The sequence below is a fragment of the Haliotis cracherodii genome, unplaced genomic scaffold (assembly GCF_022045235.1).
Source record: "Haliotis cracherodii isolate W230 unplaced genomic scaffold, xgHalCrac1.p SCAF_15, whole genome shotgun sequence".
NCBI classification, from domain to species: domain Eukaryota; kingdom Metazoa; phylum Mollusca; class Gastropoda; order Lepetellida; family Haliotidae; genus Haliotis; species Haliotis cracherodii.
The window spans coordinates 35,670,537-35,690,358 of NW_027266270.1; the positions used below are offsets into that span (position 1 = coordinate 35,670,537).

At 42.2% G+C, this 19,822-nt stretch overlaps 1 protein-coding gene across 4 annotated transcripts in view; it reads right to left on the minus strand.

Moving 5' to 3' along the window:
* The window catches only part of LOC139462558 (inactive phospholipase C-like protein 2), a 220,729-nt gene that overhangs the window by 120,855 nt on the left and 80,052 nt on the right, over positions 1–19,822 (minus strand). For all 4 annotated transcript variants that reach the window (XM_071244378.1, XM_071244376.1, XM_071244375.1 and 1 more), the window contains exon 2: positions 16,389–16,538. In XM_071244378.1, coding sequence (XP_071100479.1) covers positions 16,389–16,538 — 150 coding nt within the window. The remainder of the gene's footprint in view (positions 1–16,388; positions 16,539–19,822) is intronic.

The following is a 19,822-nucleotide window of genomic DNA, read 5'->3' on the forward strand; positions in this document are numbered from 1 at the left end:
GTCGATTCAGACACCCAAGCCTCCTAAGCAGCCTGAAAAGTGAGTGAGGGAGTTGCTGCTTTGGACAGTATTGCAACTTTGAAATTTGTATCACAATCCTATAAATATGCAAATGAGGAACTTTCAATAAGGTCCATGGATCGATGCAATGTCTACTTGCTCATGAGTCAAGTGTTGTCAAAGGCTCCCAATAAGCTCAGATATAGGTCTTTTGATGTGTGGATGTTTCTGTACACAAACATGGCTTCAAATCATTTGGCACTATAAGATAGAGTGGTTCACTCATGTATTCATACTCGGTGTCTAAAGTTACTCCTGTGAGTGAAATATATATATGCATTAAACATTGATTATTCTATAAATGACATCATATGATAAACAGAGTATTAGCCGAGTTTGTTTCCACATCATAAAGCAGACACAACCATGACACAGCCAAGACGCAGCCACGACACAGCCAAGACACAGCCGTGACACAGCCATGACACAGCCAAGACACAGCCAAGACACAGCCGTGACACAGCCCAGACACAGCCAAGACACAGCCATAACACAGCCATGACACAGCCGTGACACAGCCATGACACAGCCATGACACAACCATGACACAGCCATGACACAACCATGACACAGCCATGACACAGCCATGACACAGCCGTGACACAGCCGTGACACAGCCATGACACTGCCAAGACACAGCCAAGACACAGCCAAGACACAGCCGTGACACAGCCATGACACAGCCATGACACAACCATGACACAGCCATGACACAGCCATGACACAGCCAAGACACAGCCGTGACACAGCCATGACACAGCCATGACACAGCCATGACACAGCCAAGACACAGCCAAGACACAGCCATGACACAGCCATGACACTGCCAAGACACAGCCGAGACACAACCAAGACACAGCCATGACACAGCCATGACACAGCCAAGACACAGCCAAGACACAGCCATGACACAGCCATGACACAGCCAAGACACAGCCATGACACTGCCAAGACACAGCCAAGACACAGCCATGACACTGCCAAGACACAGCCAAGACACAACCAAGACACAGCCATGACACAGCCATGACACAGCCATGACACTGCCAAGACACAGCCAAGACACAGCCAAGACACAGCCATGACACTGCCAAGACACTGCCAAGACACAGCCAAGACACAACCAAGACACAGCCATGACACAGCCATGACACAGCCAAGACACAGCCGTGACACAGCCATGACACAGCCATGACACAGCCAAGACACAGCCAAGACAAAACAAAGACTTCAACTTCTGCTGATGTCTCCGCAGGTAGTCAACAACTCATGTTCCACATAACTGGATGCAACATATAGTGGGGACCTCTTCTGCCCTTAAATTCCAGTGGGATCATTTTGTCACAGAGTGAATGAGTGAGTGAGTGAGTTTGGCTTACTGCTGCTTTAAATCATGGTTCAGTAATGTCATAGCATGTCAGCATGACTGTGATGCAAGATCTAAGATTTTACCATGACCTGTGAACATCTGGGTTAGAATAGGTCTTCAGCAACCCATGCTTGTCATAAGAGGCAACCAACGGGATCAGGTGGTCAGACTCGCTGACTTGGTTGATGCATGTCATCGTATCCCAATTGCGTGGATTGATGCTCATGATCGGTTTATTAACGGTTACACCAAACACTAATTAGTAGTGAAAACATAGATACTTTCATTCATTGCGCCATACTTGACACTGCCAACTGTAAATCGTCAGTGTGCCAGGTATTTGGCCATCTTGTCTATGAAAAACAGGGCTCACGCACCACAGAAAAGAGCACATGCAAGTATCGTGATACGTATCAGATCGTGAGCAAGGTACAGTGATACGAATCGGATCGCACAGTTGGTGTACCGTACCAACCCTAATCATAAGTGTGAATCGTGATATGCACCCATGAACATATATTCCTGGCATCCATAACCCTGCACAGTGATTTGTTGTTTCCCCACCGGCCGGCCAGGCATTGGACAGAGTTGGAACACAGTACCTTCTAGAGCTGCCAAAGTCTACAACACCACCAAGCATGGAATTGAACCCTGACAACTTGGACAAAACAAAAAGACATATCCTTCACTTATTACCATAATGTCTTGTATAGTGGCACCTGAGTATAAAGTACATCCCCAAGTCTTGAGCTGTTTCATGTTTTGTGTGTAGTCAAAAACTATACTGTATCAGTTTAGGTGCACAAACAGGCGATAACTAACTTAGTCCATAAAAATGTGAAATTTGTGATGAAACATCACTAGACATGATGATTTACCATTTCATTTGTATTTCCTGTTTTGCTTGGCATTGTTGATATGCAGATATCAAGATTACCATGTGAAATAAGATGTACACACATTCTCTTACATATTCTGCTGGTGACTCATCTCAAAAATACCCAATATTAAAACCTAAAAAGAATTTTAATGCAATGATCGGAAGACGATGTTTCTGAATTTATTCTTTTGCCAGGAATAATATATTCTAATATTTTGTTTTTCTAGTTGTAGCTTTTACTATATACATTCAAAAATAAAAAACAAACAAGCAAAAACAGTATGATGACATGTTATAGTCGTACAACAACAAACATCTTTTTACAAGACTATGTATGGCATTTGAGATACTTATATATATATACATTCTCTGACAATTAAAGTTTCTTTCAAGGCATCATTAGTAGTAATGGTAACGGTTGATATCATAGTCCACAAATAGATAGTGTATATAATGAACACTGTTTGTAACCATATAGTGTAATGACGGGGTCTGTTAGGACTTCATGACATGCTATTTCCGGTGTTGCGTGTTCATGGTAATGTCTTTGCATTGGGAAAAACATTCAGAACTCAATGTCAGTGTATCATGCACACACTCCTCTACACAGCTGCATTTTATGTTTTAAAGTGCACACTATTCAAAAGAAAATATGGAACATGTCAGTTCATGAATTTAAGTTAAATTACATATATTCTTGGAAACTCATTTTTAAATAGAATAGCAAAACATTCAGTCATACATTCATACATACCACTGAAATGACACAAAAATGATCTTGAACACTTTATTTTATATTTTGAAACATGAGACGCCTATAAGCAAGTTGTTTTAAAGAAAACTACTTTTAACTGATCGTGATAAATCATTCATATTCAGTTGGGTCTCACACAAAACAAAATGAACCCTTTGCAAAGTCTGTTAGCATGCAATCCAACGCACCATAATTGAGTCTAAGGTGAGACTTAGTCCGGTCAAAAGCTACAACTAATTCCCTATGATGCGTACTTTCCCAGCTTTCTGGTGGCTTCAAGAACATCTACATCACAACTCAACACGTGTAATGGAGAGAAGGTGCGAGAAAACATAGTTGGATAAATCAATACCTTGCATTTTGCAGCAGAAAATGTCAAGCCCCCCACTTGGGATGAAAGAGAGTGATGTTCATTTCACAGCTGATAGCAACAGCCAGCAATCTTCAGTGGGAGAAAGGTTGTAAATAGCGGCATCAACATTGTGAGTAGGATGGAGGTTATATTAGCAGCATTGCAGAAAAGGAGGGATTTGTGAAAAGTTGTAAAATTCTCGGCTTGAGATTAAAGTTCGTTGGAACTTATTTGAATGAATTTCTTTCAAAGATTTGAATGCATGGTCACACTAAAATATTTAATGGCAACAATTTCCGTGTACACTTCGTTTATGGATGTCAAGCACATTTTACTGCATGATTCAAGACTGCCAATTAGGATTGGCACCAATTTTCTGAACTTAATGTTTAATGAGATAAAACCTACAATACTTCCAAATTCAATACATATTACATTTATTTGTGCAAAGGTCATTTGAACTTCACATGAATACAATTTTTTTTATATTCTGTAATCTACAAGACAAACTGCAATGTTTTAGGATTAATGTAGCCTGTTTTTGGAAATGTTTACATCAGTCTCTGTGTCGACAAGCAGAATCAATACAAACTCACTCTGAAAAACACTTATCAAACAACAAAAATGTTCAAAACCAAATTACAAAATTAGATTTCAAAATTCATGTGGAGTGGGATTTCCATTCAAATTATTTGATTTCTTTCAAACTATGAATGATAATTTACCAAAATGAATATTCAATTTATAAGGCTATGAGTCATTTTGTAAAAGCGTATTATTGCCCAAAAAAACTTTTGATGCACTTTTAAACAAATTGCTAAAACAGAATATCACAGTTCCTTTAGCAGGCTATTTGTTAAAGACCATACACTTCTCCTCGATCATGTCTAATGATTCAACAAACTACATTCAAAAATGAAGTTTGTTAATGCATAAATATTGGCCATTAACACTCCCAGTTTAGCAACAAAACACTTCAATTTGTTTCATGGTGACAGCTTGGTTCAGACATCTCCGTCATCAACACTCCATCAGTGGTTAGAGGCTGCAGGATCCTGATAGGTGACAGATTTACTCATCAAAATGCCGGAATCATTCATGTGATAAATGACCATATTCTGAAAGATGTTTACAGTTGAGCCAGGTTTTATTACTGCCAAATCAAGAGTGGTGATGAAGACCTTATTTGGAATCTGTAAAATAAAAATGTCTAAATGATTCTGCATCTAATACTGGGATGGACACCATTGGTCATACCCAACTAGTCCCCAGCTCATTTAGAACTGGTTTGGGTTATGTAAATTAGCTAGATTTGGGGATAAAACAACTGGATGCTCTAGATTTTCACTTGTCTGCGACTCATGGACAAGCGTGCATGTCCATACTTGAAGTAGCAGAGGAATGAACAAAGAACACACTTCCAATGCTAAACTCTTCCACCAGTCTGCAGACACACAGACAGCAATCATTCCTGTGGATATAGACTCTTGAGTAGATACGAAGGCCCCTGGATTGTGGGGCAGATTACACTTTAAGCAGCCCATGTTTGTTGTAAGATTTGTTGGTTTGCTTCCCAGCTTAACTCAATATATTCTTGCAATATGAATGCAACCAGCAAATAAATAGTCAGGAGCAGACAATCCAGTTATTGACAAGCATTATGATCCACACAGTCGGGTTATGATGACATGCTGTCAACCAAGGCACTGAGTCTGACACCCAATCCATTAAGACCAGCATAGGTTGCTGGGGACCAATTCTAACTCGGAATATCTACAAGTTCTCTATTTAGACACCTCTTATGACTTTCAATGTGGTGCTGGGGACATGTGGTGCTGGGGACGTGATGCTGGGGACATGTTCACAGGGGCAGTATGTGACACAGCTGCATGGTTATGTATCATCACATCAAGAAGGTATGATGACACTACCCATCACTATTGCTATCACCCACTACACAGACATATCACTGGGTACCAGGACACACCTTCCACACACAGACATATCACTGAGTACCAGGACACACCTTCCACACACAGACATATCACTGGGTACCAGGACACACCTTCCACACACAGACATATCACTGAGTACCAGGACACACCTTCCACGCACAGACATATCACTGGATACCAGGACACACCTTCCACACACAGACATATCACTGGGCACCAGGACACACCTTCCACACACAGACATATTACTGGATACCAGGACACACCTTCCACACACAGACATATCACTGAGTACCAGGACACACCTTCCACACACAGACATATCACTGGGTACCAGGACACACCTTCCACACACAGACATATCACTGGATACCAGGACACACCTTCCACACACAGATATATCACTGGGCACCAGGACACACCTTCCACACACAGACATATCACTGAGTACCAGGACACACCTTCCACACACAGACATATCACTGGGTACCAGGACACACCTTCCACACACAGACATATCACTGGGTACCAGGACACACCTTCCATACACAGACATATCACTGGGTACCAGGACACACCTTCCACACACAGACATATCACTGGGTACCAGGACACACCTTCCACACACAAACATATCACTGGGTACCAGGACACACCTTCCACACACAGACATATTACTGAGTACCAGGACACACCTTCCACACACAGACATATTACTGGATACCAGGACACACCTTCCACACACAGACATATCACTGAGTACCAGGACACACCTTCCATACACAGACATATCACTGAGTACCAGGACACACCTTCCACGCACAGACATATCACTGAGTACCAGGACACACCTTCCACACACAGACATATCACTGAGTACCAGGACACACCTTCCACACACAGACATATCACTGGGCACCAGGACACACCTTCCACACACAGACATATCACTGGGCACCAGGACACACCTTCCACACACAGACATATCACTGAGTACCAGGACACACCTTCCACGCACAGACATATCACTGGGTACCAGGACACACCTTCCACACACAGACATATCACTGAGTACCAGGACACACCTTCTACTCATTAGTCTGCCATACAGACCCTGAAACAAATACATCCAAATAAGCCCATGCAATTCTATAATAATTGGCAAGTCTAGATTACTGCAGAAAATGAGGTGAACCTCTGCTCCTATTTATTTCATAATAAGATAATTTAGCCCTGTTTTTTCAGTCAAATATTTTATTCCAGAGACTAGATGTGAGTCTTCCCACACCAGACCTAGACATTCCAGTCAAGACAAATGTAATCAGGGACAAATACAACACACCCAACACCCCACCTAAAGACAGGGCAGACCTCATCACTACGCACACCAGACTATTATCCTGGAGGTTAAACACATATGTGATTCTAACACAATTTGGCTGTAGACGCTGTTCAAACAGGCTAGCTAGCCAGAGAGCTTCTTACACAGGGTATATATCACAGAGCAGCCCTAGCCTAGCCTGGAGGTTGTGGGCTCACCCAGACATCTTCAACCTTCGTCCCATACTCCAGTAACTGCACTAGGCACAACTCACTGTACCTTCGATGTATTGCATCTACAGTGCAAACATGGTTGAACGGAACAGCAAAATTAGCATTATTAGCATTTCTTTAAATCTTTAACTCTGCAAACCTGTTATCTATCATCATCAAAAGTGAGCAGTATTCAAGCAATGGCAAGGATAACAAAAAATGGCTTCACACATTGCATGTGGGGAATCGAACCTGGGTCTTTGATGTGACAAAAGAAAGCTTTAACCACTGAGCTACCCCGCCGTCCCTCATCATCAAAAGTCTGTCATTCAATACTCAAGTATGGACTCAGATTTCAAATCACATTAACCATCTCTGATGGAAACAGTTGATTTCATGGCTGTGCCACTGAAGATGCTTATATTTACAGAAAGGTTTGTCAGCAGGCATTTTCAAATAATAAAATGTACACATATAGATTACAAAATTATTGTTACTCCAATACTTTCTGTGCAAAAAACATGATAGAATGTGTCTGATAATGTGTATCTTGAATATAAGGGACAACAGAGACTTTGAAATTTGGTGTTTTTCTTCATCTGACAGTGACTTCATACCAACTGTGTCATCACAATCAGTATGACATCGTAATAGTGACGCACAGTGCAGAGCTACACCTTGCAAGGCTTGCTAAATTGTCCTCAGGGTCCCCCCACTTCATGTTGGCTTCCAAAGATGCCTGTCACATCTGATACTAAACTGATGTACAAATACAGTATTTGAGCAGAGATAGCACCATACTATGATGAAAGGCTTTGTTTACATCCAAACACAGCCACTATGCTATGAGGCACTATACAAAATTCGGAACCAGCAGTCCAAGAAATGAACAAGGAATTGTGTCCTGTGACAATAATCAGAATGTTTGAATTTGTCACTGCTATCTCCTAATGTGTCATTGACCTATATGCTGTACCGGTAGTATCTGCATTTACTATACATCCTATACACCCATGGGCCCACAGCAACCCATATCTCAGACCAAGAGAGTTGACCAAATTGGATCCGGTGGTCCCACTAACTGCCCAGTCGTTTCCATGGTTCCATCACTTCAAATACTAGTTTGTCTCTTTCAGACTTGGTAACTGACATGCCATTATGGTATACATTGAATGTTGCTGACTGTGGCATAAAGAACAATCACTGTATCAGAAGAAAAGTCACAAGAAAAATTAATTCACTCACAAACAAAAATCCCAAAGGTAAAACAACCATACACCTGTAGAAAATTATGTAGGAGCTGCGAAGCTCAACAGCTCCTGACATGATCTTTAACAACAAGCTTCCCAGATGTGCCAGGCACCTGTTCATCCAACAACCGGTCGCGTTCAATCACGAGCACAATCTAGTCAATTTCCTCATTGTCCCATCAATCAACAGTGTTCCATTCTCAAGCGGTCTTACATATTCAGAGCTAGCAGATATAATGATTGGTGCTTCATGCGGAAAAGAATCCTGATTTCACTGGGCATTAACGACCTCAGTCTGCTATTGATTCATGGGTTACCAGTCAATTTTCTTGTGCGTTTAAAGGACACGAAAAGTCATATCCTTGTTCCGTCCCTTGCTTGCATGATGCATCCGATTCTAATCCAAAGCCATCCTCAAACAAATCATCTGGATTTCTCTTTTGCATCAGTGACCAGTCTTGGCTTGTTATTTTCAAATTCAGATGATTATGTGTCGTCAGTTATGGACAGATTTTCAAGAGCATGATAGGAAATTTGTGACCACGCAATCCTTGTCTCCTCCATCAGGCGGTTGTTATTCATCAAGCGTTCGACATGCAATGGTCTTCATGCAAGAAATCCGCACCCTTGACCGTTGCTCAAGTTACATGTTGTCATGGCGTCATAACTGCAAGGACGACAGTACCAGCATCATGCTTGAATTATTTTCATAACATTAACACTTTCAATGAAATTGTAACTCCCTCAAAAATATAAATATGCAATCTGTTTTGTATAAACATTGATTTCAGACACTGTTCCAGAAAGATGAATTTAAATGCTGCATTAATGATCAGAGATGAGAATGAAATATGAATATTGTGAAACACAGCATTTTTGGCCATAGTTGTCAGGCATTGAGCAACGATCCCTGCTGTCGGGGTACGTACAATGTTGCCTGTGCATGTGTGTGTGTGTGCGCGTGTGCGTGCGTACACAAATGTCTGCTTGTACAAATCTGGACTGAAATGCCAGTTTTATAGTGCCATGCCACAGTTTAGGTAAGGGTAACAACAAATACTATCTTTTAACATCTCTTGGTATTGCACGTATTGAGATTGAACAACTGATCTTCTCTTTTCAGGCCAGACACCATATCCACTGGACCATGGAGGTGGTCAACAAGATTATCGTGATAGGAAATGTGAGTCAAGGGCAATAATCCTGCCATTAACTACTCTAAAGACATTGTGGCATGTCAGAGTAACTACAGGACGGTGAAAGAATCAGGTGTTCTTTAACTTCTTTTGAGTAGTCAGTGTTTGGCACTGACCAAAATGTCAGTGGTCCAAAGGACCAGCACACAGAAAAATCTACTGGTCCTGTTGGATCTCTACTGGACACAAAGGTGCTGACCAAAACAGGTCTTAAATTGCAGATACTTTATCATGTTCATACAACAAGTGAGCATGCATAATTAGAAGGAAGCCACTGCACACGCAGTTGTCTCGGTTGCAGGTCTTGCTCAGTGTTTAGAGTCAATCTATTGCCAATTTCAAAAGTTGTTTAAACTTATTTAAGATTACCTTGTTTCGTAGCAAATGTAACAAGCGGACCAGCATCTATTTAATTTTACTGCTCCTTTAGGAAATATACTAGAGGTGTGCCAGCGGGCCAGTGTTGGTGTGGAACACTAGTAGTGTATATGACGATGAAAGAGAGAAGTGATTGAATCACATTGGGCATCTCGATCCTCCTTTACCAAGTTTCTCATCCTCAAACAATTAACGTAGAATAAAAACCAATTAGCAATGTAAAAACTCTGCATCAGCATTTCGCCAAGTGTGTTCACGTGGCATTTCCATATGCAAGAACTGACTCCTTATCTCCTACAGTCTCCACAAGACCTTTGATAGGGAGTCTGCAGCAGGGCTGATACATAACAAAGCTTCCAGCAAACCATTACATATTGTCCAGAACATGCCTCAAGAAAAGATAAAAGTGACAGCTCTACTCCAGGTATCCTTCAGAATCTACTGGTTTTGTTATAGGCTCCACTGGTCCACAGATATAAAGTAAAAAACCTCTTGGAAGCTTCAACAAATAACAAATTCAACCTTCAGTGTAATACTGAAAGTGTGTGATTTATTATACATGTATACATACTTAGCACAAGGGATGAGGATATCTGAGACAAGTGGATGCTTCACTGCAATACAGAGAAAACTAACACTTCACATCAGGGCAATATCAATTTGACAGAACTTCTTCATGTCTGCATTATCACCCTTATAATTATTTTGGTAAAATGAGTGAGTCAGTATGGTTTTACACCGCTTTTAGCAATATTCCAGCAATATCACGGCAGGGGACACCAGAAATGGGCTTCACATGTACCCATGTAGGGAATCAAACCCAGGTCTAAAGCATGACCGGGAAATGCATTAACCACCAGGCTACCCCACCAACCCTGAGTTTGGTTAAAGAACTATGTTAGTACTTCAGTTACACCACTGTATGTCAGCTTGGTGTGGGAGGAAAGACCACAGTGATGCAGGACTTGTCATGTTTATCACTTTAGTGGAACTATGAGCACAGGCATGCTAATGACAGACCTGGAAACAGCGAGAAACTGTTATTCAAATCCATGATCAAAGTTTCCTGGGTCTCCAAGGGATGAAACTCTGCACAGCGAATTGAAGCATCTTCTATGAATGAGCCACCCATGCCAACTTATGTGTACTAACATGTCAAGGTTTCATGACCATCAGTTGCTTGGGTCTTTTCTGTTCTAGAGTACCCACGGGACAGGAAAGACCAGTTATATTTCTGCCAATGACCTAATAAGCCTTCTAGAATACATGACTCTAGCTACGAAAGTTGTTGATTCATATAAGGTAAAGCCAGACTGTTACACTGCATATCTTGTCCCTGATTAGACACACACTGACCATGAGTAATCCAATTACCGTCCCAGTCAGCTAACAGGAGAAGCTCTACCAATAGCAGTAATGTGATTTTGCCACTTAACACCCTTTCAGATAGTTTCCGTTTGGGTTTTATCTTATTAAAAGCTCCTGACCTGTCTCCAAGCTAGGCCTGACCTTTGGGCTGATGAGGATAAGTGTCAGAGTATGAAGACAATTCCCTGGGCTGTTGTCTGATGACAGGTATGTAAACAGAGCTGATTGAAGAAGATCTCGGAGAGGAGGCTGGCTGTCTGGCCATAGGAAGGACAGTCTGTCCCATTGGTCATCTGACTGAAGATCTCGGAAAGGAGGCTGTCTTTCCATAGGAAGGACAGTCTGTCCCATTGGTCATCTGATTGAAGATCTCGGAGAGGAAGCTGTCTGGCCATAGGAAGGACAGTCTGTCCCATTGGTCATCTGATTGAAGATCTCGGAGAGGAGGCTGTCTTTCCATAGGAAGGACAGTCTGTCCCATTGGTCATCTGATTGAAGATCTCGGAGAGGAGGCTGTCTGGCCATAGGAAGGACAGTCTGTCCCATTGGTCATCTGATTGAAGATCTCGGAGAGGAGGCTGTCTGGCCATAGGAAGGACAGTCTGTCCCATTGGTCATCTGATTGAAGATCTCGGAGAGGAGGCTGTCTGGCCATAGGAAGGACAGTCTGTCCCATTGGTCATCTGATTGAAGATCTCGGGCTGTCTTTCCATAGGAAGGACAGTCTGTTCCATTGGTCATCTGATTGAAGATCTCAGAGAGGAGGCTGTCTTTCCATAGGAAGGACAGTCTGTCCCATTGGTCATCTGACTGAAGATCTCGGAGAGGAGGCTGACGGCCATAGGATGGACTGTCTGTTCCATTGGTCTAAGATGTTAATGCTACAATATTTAAGCTCTTAATGATTATCTAAACTGCAGGAAGTGGTCCACTGTCAGTGTGGCCATCTTGTACTGCAGGAAGTGGTCCACTGTCAGTGTGGTCATCTTGTACTGAAGGAAGTGGTCCACTGTCAGTGTGGTCATCTTGTACTGAAGGAAGTGGTCCACTGACAGTGTGGTCATCTTGTACTGAAGGAAGTGGTCCACTGACAGTGTGGCCATCTTGTACTGCAAGAAGTGGTCCACTGACGGTGTGGTCATCTTGTACTGCAGGAAGTGGTCCACTGACAGTGTGGTCATCTTGTACTGAAGGAAGTGGTCCACTGTCAGTGTGGTCATCTTGTACTCAAGGAAGTGGTCCACTGTCAGTATGGTCATCTTGTACTCAAGGAAGTGGTCCACTGTCAGTGGCTTCATCTTGTACTCCAGGAAGTGGTCCACTGTAAGTGTGGCCATCTTGTACTGCAGGAAGTGGTCCACTGTCAGTGTGGTCATCTTGTACTGCAGGAAGTGGTCCACTGTCAGTGTGGTCATCTTGTACTGCAGAAAGTGGTCCACTGTCAGTGCGGTCATCTTGTACTGAAGGAAGTGGTCCACTGACAGTGTGGTCATCTTGTACTGCAGGAACTAAGACCAACATAAGAGCCCAATTGGATAAGTCATCTCCCAGATTTACACTTTAAAACTTGTGGGCATTTTTATACTATAAAAAATCTTGATTCTTGATTCTAGTACTGTAGGAAGTGGCCACTATGTCAGTGTAGAGTCTTCTTACTACAGGAAGTGTTCACTATGTCAGTGTGGAGTCTTCACACTAAAGGAAGTGGCCACTATGTCAGTGTAGAGTCTTCTTACTACAGGAAGTGGCCACTATGTCAGTGTGGAGTCTTCACACTAAAGGAAGTGGCCACTATGTCAGTGTGGAGTCTTCTTACTACAGGAAGTGGCCACTATGTCAGTGTGGAGTCTTCACACTAAAGGAAGTGGCCACTATGTCAGTGTAGAGTCTTCTTACTACAGGAAGTGGCCACTTTGTCAGTGTGGAGTCTTCACACTAAAGGAAGTGGCCACTATGTCAGTGTGGGGTCTTCACACTACAGGAAGTGGCCACTATGTCAGTGTGGGGTCTTCACACTACAGGAAGTGGCCACTCTGTCAGTGTGGAGTCTTCACTCTACAGGAAGTGGCCACAATATCAGTGTGGAGTCTTCACACTACAGGAAGTGTTCACTTTGTCAGTGTGGAGTCTTCACTCTACAGGAAGTGGACACTCTGTCAGTGTGGAGTCTTCACTCTACAGGAAGTGGCCACTATGTCAGTGTGGAGTCTTCACTCTACAGGAAGTGGCCACTATGTCAGTGTGTGGAGTCTTCACTCTACAGGAAGTGGCCACTATATCAGTGTGGAGTCTTCACTCTACAGGAAGTGACCATTATGTTTGTGTGGGGTCTTCACACTAAAGGAAGTGGCCACTATATCAGTGTGGAGTCTTCACTCTACAGGAAGTAGCCACTATGTTAGTGTGGAGTCTTCACACTACAGGAAGTGGCCACTATGCCAGTGTGGAGTCTCCACTGTACAGGAAGTGGCCACTTTGTCAGTGTGGAGTCTTCACTCTACAGGAAGTGGCCACTCTGTCAGTGTGGAGTCTTCACTCTACAGGAAGTGGCCACTCTGTCAGTGTGGAGTCCTCACTCTACAGGAAGTGGCCACAATATCAGTGTGGAGTCTTCACACTACAGGAAGTGTTCACTTTGTCAGTGTGGAGTCTTCACTCTACAGGAAGTGGCCACTCTGTCAGTGTGGAGTCTTCACTCTACAGGAAGTGGCCACTATGTCAGTGTGGAGTCTTCACTCTACAGGAAGTGGCCACTATGTCAGTGTGTGGAGTCTTCACTCTACAGGAAGTGGCCACTATATCAGTGTGGAGTCTTCACTCTACAGGAAGTGACCATTATGTTTGTGTGGGGTCTTCACACTAAAGGAAGTGGCCACTATATCAGTGTGGAGTCTTCACTCTACAGGAAGTAGCCACTATGTTAGTGTGGAGTCTTCACACTACAGGAAGTGGCCACTATGCCAGTGTGGAGTCTCCGCTGTACAGGAAGTGGCCACTATGCCAGTGTGGAGTCTCCACTGTACAGGAAGTGGCCACTTTGTCAGTGTGGAGTCTTCACACTAAAGGAAGTGGCCACTATGTCAGTGTGGAGTCTTCACTCTACAGGAAGTGGCCACTATGTCAGTGTGGAGTCTTCACTCTACAGGAAGTGGCCACTATGTCAGTGTGGAGTCTTCACTCTACAGGAAGTGGCCACTATATCAGTGCGGTCAGACATCTGCCACCTTAAAGGATCAATGACTCACATGATCATCCTGACATTGCTGGTGCCCTTACTTAATGGTACAAATGAGGTCAGTGGTTAACATCGCATCAAATTGCATTGACCAGCTATTCCCATGTCTGCTGACTTGAATGTTCTAAGGATTTCATGGTCGCAGCAACCATGGCTTTTATTCACTCATCGACATCCTACAAACCAAATCATTGGTTGGAATAACATCATCTTTCCACAATGTCTCCTAGATTCAGCGTCCATCAGCATCATTCATCCAAGAAGTATTCACTCTTCTTCATTTGTCCAACTCAGCAACCATAATACCAAATCATCTAACAGTTACATATTCATTGAACTTTTATCATGATACAGGCCTGTGAAATTCGAACATATCCTCTTATAACATGGTCATCAATTCCAGGAACATACAGGATGACAATAATACATGGCTGCACACACTCTCGGTATGGCGCCATTCCAGCAGTAAACCTTTGGCTTACTGTCAACATCAATAACACGGCTAAACTGACCGGATAAAGTTTCCCATTTCCTTGCAAGCATGTATTATCAAACACAGACTGGTCTTTATCCCCATAATGAAGGTAATCCTCTTGCCAGGGATTTAGAGATGCCTGGACCATGTGCCTGGCTGTGTTATATTAATTACTGGTCATCTCCAAGGCTTAGTAATGCTAATCCTGAGCATGTTGCCAAGTTAAACGATCATCTCATTTGAAGTTGTAGTGACTGATGAGATAGGAAGAATGCATTTTCAGATATAACACAACACTATATCCGTTTGAAAATTGTAACTACATTTGACAATCATTTCCAGTGAAAATATGACCTAATTAACATATTTAGGTAAAAACTGGACAAACAGATTTTCTGATTTTGACTTTACAGCAATAACACACCGAGCCTGAGTTCATTTGACGTTAGTTTGTTTGTTTTGTTTGTTTGTTTGTTGTTGAACGCAGCACCCAGCAATATTCCAGCTTTATGACCGCAGTCTTTCAGGTTTTTATGGGTAGTCCAATCTTTTCACTTAAAGGGCAAGTAATTGTTCCCGATACTTTTTAGTTCTGACACACACAACACTTAGAAAAGCCCCTGTATTTGCTTGTTTACTGTTGAACACTGCATTCTAGCTATATGACAGCTGACGGTAAACAACTGATTCTGACACAGGCAAACCAATGACTGATTTTATGAGGAATGACCCATGTCATCAGAGTATGTCAGATTCAACCAAATCACTGAATCCGGCCATCCAGTGAAAGAAATTGGCCCTCATCCTGTAGTCCTTGCCAAACTGCCCAACAGTTAAAGTATCATGAGGACAAGTACATATTTGACATTTTGAAGGTTTTGCTACATGTAATCATCACAAGTACTAGAGGACTAAATATGTTAGTTTCTATCACTGTCATCTGATTTAGTAAGTCACATCTTTCAACAAGGATAAAATGCTGAATGATGAGACAGCGTCAAGCCCTTGTCAGAACCCTAATGTTAACAGTTACAAAAATAGTGTTGCTTGATACAAATAACAAAGAAGACCTCAAGGACCCCCGAACCTTAATTTTTTTCTACACAGTGTTACATATTCTGATCTCAGTGAACAAAAGCCCTGTGGGTACTGTCCATCTTCAGACAGAATATTTGTGACATTGTCAACACTTCATAGCAAGGTCCATAAATAAATAACAGAGTAAACCAAACACTTCCTGCGTGCTTCCTTGAAAATCAACCAACATTATTGTTGACTATCAAACAATATTACTGCAAAGTAACCAGTCTATCAGCACTGAGAGACTGGCCAGTGCCACGGGAAACAGACATGATGAAAGATAAGCACACAGGTCCATGGTCGGCAAGTGGAAGTCTGCCACAGTGAATCAGATGTTCTTCAGCATGCCCGTTTCTTGTTTTGCTCAGAAGCAGGAAACATAACCACCCAATCAAAGATGAGTGAAAGAGGGTGAGTGAATGAAATCGGTAAGTCATGGATGTAGATAAGCACGACAAATGATGAGGATAAGAATGGGAATCGACAAGACAAGTGTAACTTACTTCTTGCTTTGTGCGCTTTCTTTGACGTGGGCTGCCATCGTATCTCTGTCATGTCATTGCTGAGCGAGAAGAAGCGGTGGTACTGCCGACTGTTGGATCGCACCTTTATCAACTCACTGCCATTCTGCATGTACGCCAGGCAGTCCTGGGCTGAAAACACAAAACATGCATTAGATAAATAATTATCCAGCGTTCACTCCAGAGCATAGCAATTGTTAGTTTGTTTGTTTGTTGTTTAACGCCACCCTAATCAATATTCCAGCTACATGATGTTAGTCTGTAAATAGTCCAGTCTAACCAGACAAACCAGTGATTGATATCATGAGCATCGATCTAAACAACTGGGATACAATGACATACATCAATCAAGGCAGTGAGCCTGACCAGACAATCCATTTAGTCACCTCTTTATGACATTCTCAGGTGGCAGGGGACCAATTATAATTCGGATATGAATGAGATATTTCAGTTATGACACTGAAAATATCAGCAATGTGTGTCACAAGGGCGTAAAGTTTCTATATCTAGCTTGTATGTTGAAGCGAGCAGAGTGTGTACTGCCTGTTGCAAAACAATTGCTATCCAAAGCATGACACCTTTACCTCTATTCTTGTCATACAATGAACAAGGATCATTCTGTGAATTTTCTGATGTGGGCCGGCCCATTTAGCACTGATAAGTGACATTTGGAACAATTCATGTGATGCCTATATAATACTCTGTAATAAAGCCCCACTGCTTTTGAAAATGTGGGCTTTTTTTCAGATTTATGGGCCAAAAGCCCAAGGGCCCTTCCTAGAATTATCCCTGGAGGCAACTTAATGGATTCAGAGGTCAAGCCTGGTGACTTTGTTAATTGCATGTCCTTACAGCACTCAACGGGTGACAAGATTTACCATATCAAGTATGATTCAATTGGTGAGTGGGCATTCCAGGCTAGAGGCTGGTCATGAGAGGCCAACCACATAGCTTGCGTGGTCACTGGTCACTGTCATCTATTCCTGACAGGATGTAGAACAAAACATTAATCACTGGTATGTGTGGTCCAGGCTATGTCACGTTCAGCTAACTCCCATATTACTGCTGACTGCGGTGTTCAACAGGAAGCAACCATCACTACCTTCTTACTAAACAATAGTGACATTTCATCATAACCCTCTAACTAAACAGTGCAAATAGTGACGTTTCATCGTAACCCTCAAACTAAACAGTGCAAATAGTGACGTTTCATCATAACTCTCTAACTAAACAGTGCAAATAGTGACGTTTCATCATAACCCTCTAACTAAACAGTGCAAATAGTGACGTTTCATCATAACCCTCTAACTAAACAGTGCAAATAGTGACGTTTCATCGTTACCCTCAAACTAAACAGTGCAAATAGTGACGTTTCATCGTTACCCTCGAACGGAACAGTGCAAATGGTGACGTTTCATTGATACCCTCGAACTAAACAGTGCAAATGGTGACCAAAGTTTTGGTGTGAAAAACTCGGTTACATTGTTTATAAATAGGCAAGAAATCAATTGCATCACTAAAATAATGCGAGTGTTGACACTTTGATAGTCAAATGCGAGAAGCCCTTCCTCTTCACAAACTAAACTTCAATTGTTTGACATGAAATCAAAAGTAGGAGATTCCAGCTGCACATTTTCAAATGAGACAGGTCAGGTCACTGATGATTTGTTTGTTGTTTAACGCCGCACTCCAGCTATATGACAGCTGTATGTAAATAATCAACTCTGTACCAGACAATCAAGTGATTGACATCATGAGCAACAATGCACCCAGTTGGGATACGATGACATGCATCAACCAAGTCAGCAAGCCTGACCACCCCATCCCATTTGTCACCTCTTACGACAAGCATAGTCGCCTTTTACGGCAAGCATGGATTGCTGAAGACCTATTCATCACAAGTGTGGTCACTGATGAAGATTGTACAGGTGCCAAGTGTCACTACACCACAGTTAGCACAATCCCTTTAACGTAAAGGAGGGTGTTATGTATTCACCACAACTGCTTCTTCTTTAGCGGACACGTCCACTGTGTTGGTGAGCAGTGCTTTGCTTGTAATTGTAAGTCATTACTAGTTTATCAAGAACAAAGACACCTTCATACATGGCTGGACGACTGTCATAACAATTGGATCAACTTGTGTAAGCAAGACCGCCTCCGTGGTCTGGTGGTAGTCAGCATCCGCCTGGAGAGCGGAAGGTCCAGGGTTCGATCCCCGGCCGCATCATACCAAAAGATGTTAAAAGATGGTACTTGTTGTAACCCTGTCTGGCGCTCGGCATTAAGGGGCTAAAACAAGGATTGGTCGGCTCAGAGTCAGTATACTGTGTCTGTGTGGGATATTCATGTTAAACTGCAGCATGGTATCTCGCTAGCTAGCAGTATGAATCGGCATCAGTTCGGACTAGTACAAGTAGCCACAAAAACATGCACGTCACTGTATAAGTGCAAAAATCTTGGACGCGATGTTAAATCCCATTTCACCTCACCTCACCTTGTGTAAGCAAACTGGCCACACTTGACATGGGCCTGGTAAGGAGTACTGTCCAATCTTAGCCCTCAATCACATTGTTTATTGCTAGCCTTGTTATATGTGTCACTGTTTCCGCCCATGTGCAGTGAACCTGACATGACAATAAACTCCATTATGTCCAGATAAAAACATGTCACTTTATTAATGCGAATAAGCGACACTTGCATTTTTCACATAAAGTTCATTCACATTAATTTCATGATTTAGAGAATTTGAGTTAATGATTTTTTATTCGGAGCCACTACACATCACATTGTTTGGAATGGTCTGTGACAGTATCTACTTAGACTTGCACAAGTCTCTGAAGCAGTAATTATTAGTTTCAATCATAATTTCTAGATTATGTAAGTAAGAACAACTAGTCCCAAGAGAGATTGTTCACATATCTAGACTTGCTTATTAGGAGGATAGAATTACTACATATCCATGGACTTATCTTTCAGTAAAGCCTTAGAGCAAGGCTAGTATCTATATAATGTTCAGAGGCATTCTCAGTGTGCTCTGGCTATTTTAGTTCCAGGGGAATACAACTCCACCCCTCACTACCCAAGGAAGGTCATTCACAGCAACCAGTGGCCCCAACATAAGAAAATAAGCATGGCATAGAGAATCTCATCTGATTTTCATTTCATATCAACACAAGTTGAAAACAACTTTAAGGCTTGCCAATCATTAAAGTTTGGATATATTTGATGTCCAGAGGCACTCTATTTGAGAAATTTGTGGGATTCTAATTATCATCCAAAATCAGTCTACGTTTTAAATTTGTAAACAGTAATAACCAGTCTCTTGAGTGTAAAAAGTACAGCTCCAGCTGCAGTAGACTAACATCCATTCTGAAATTACCATTGTTCACAGAAAGTAACAATTACTAAATTATTTG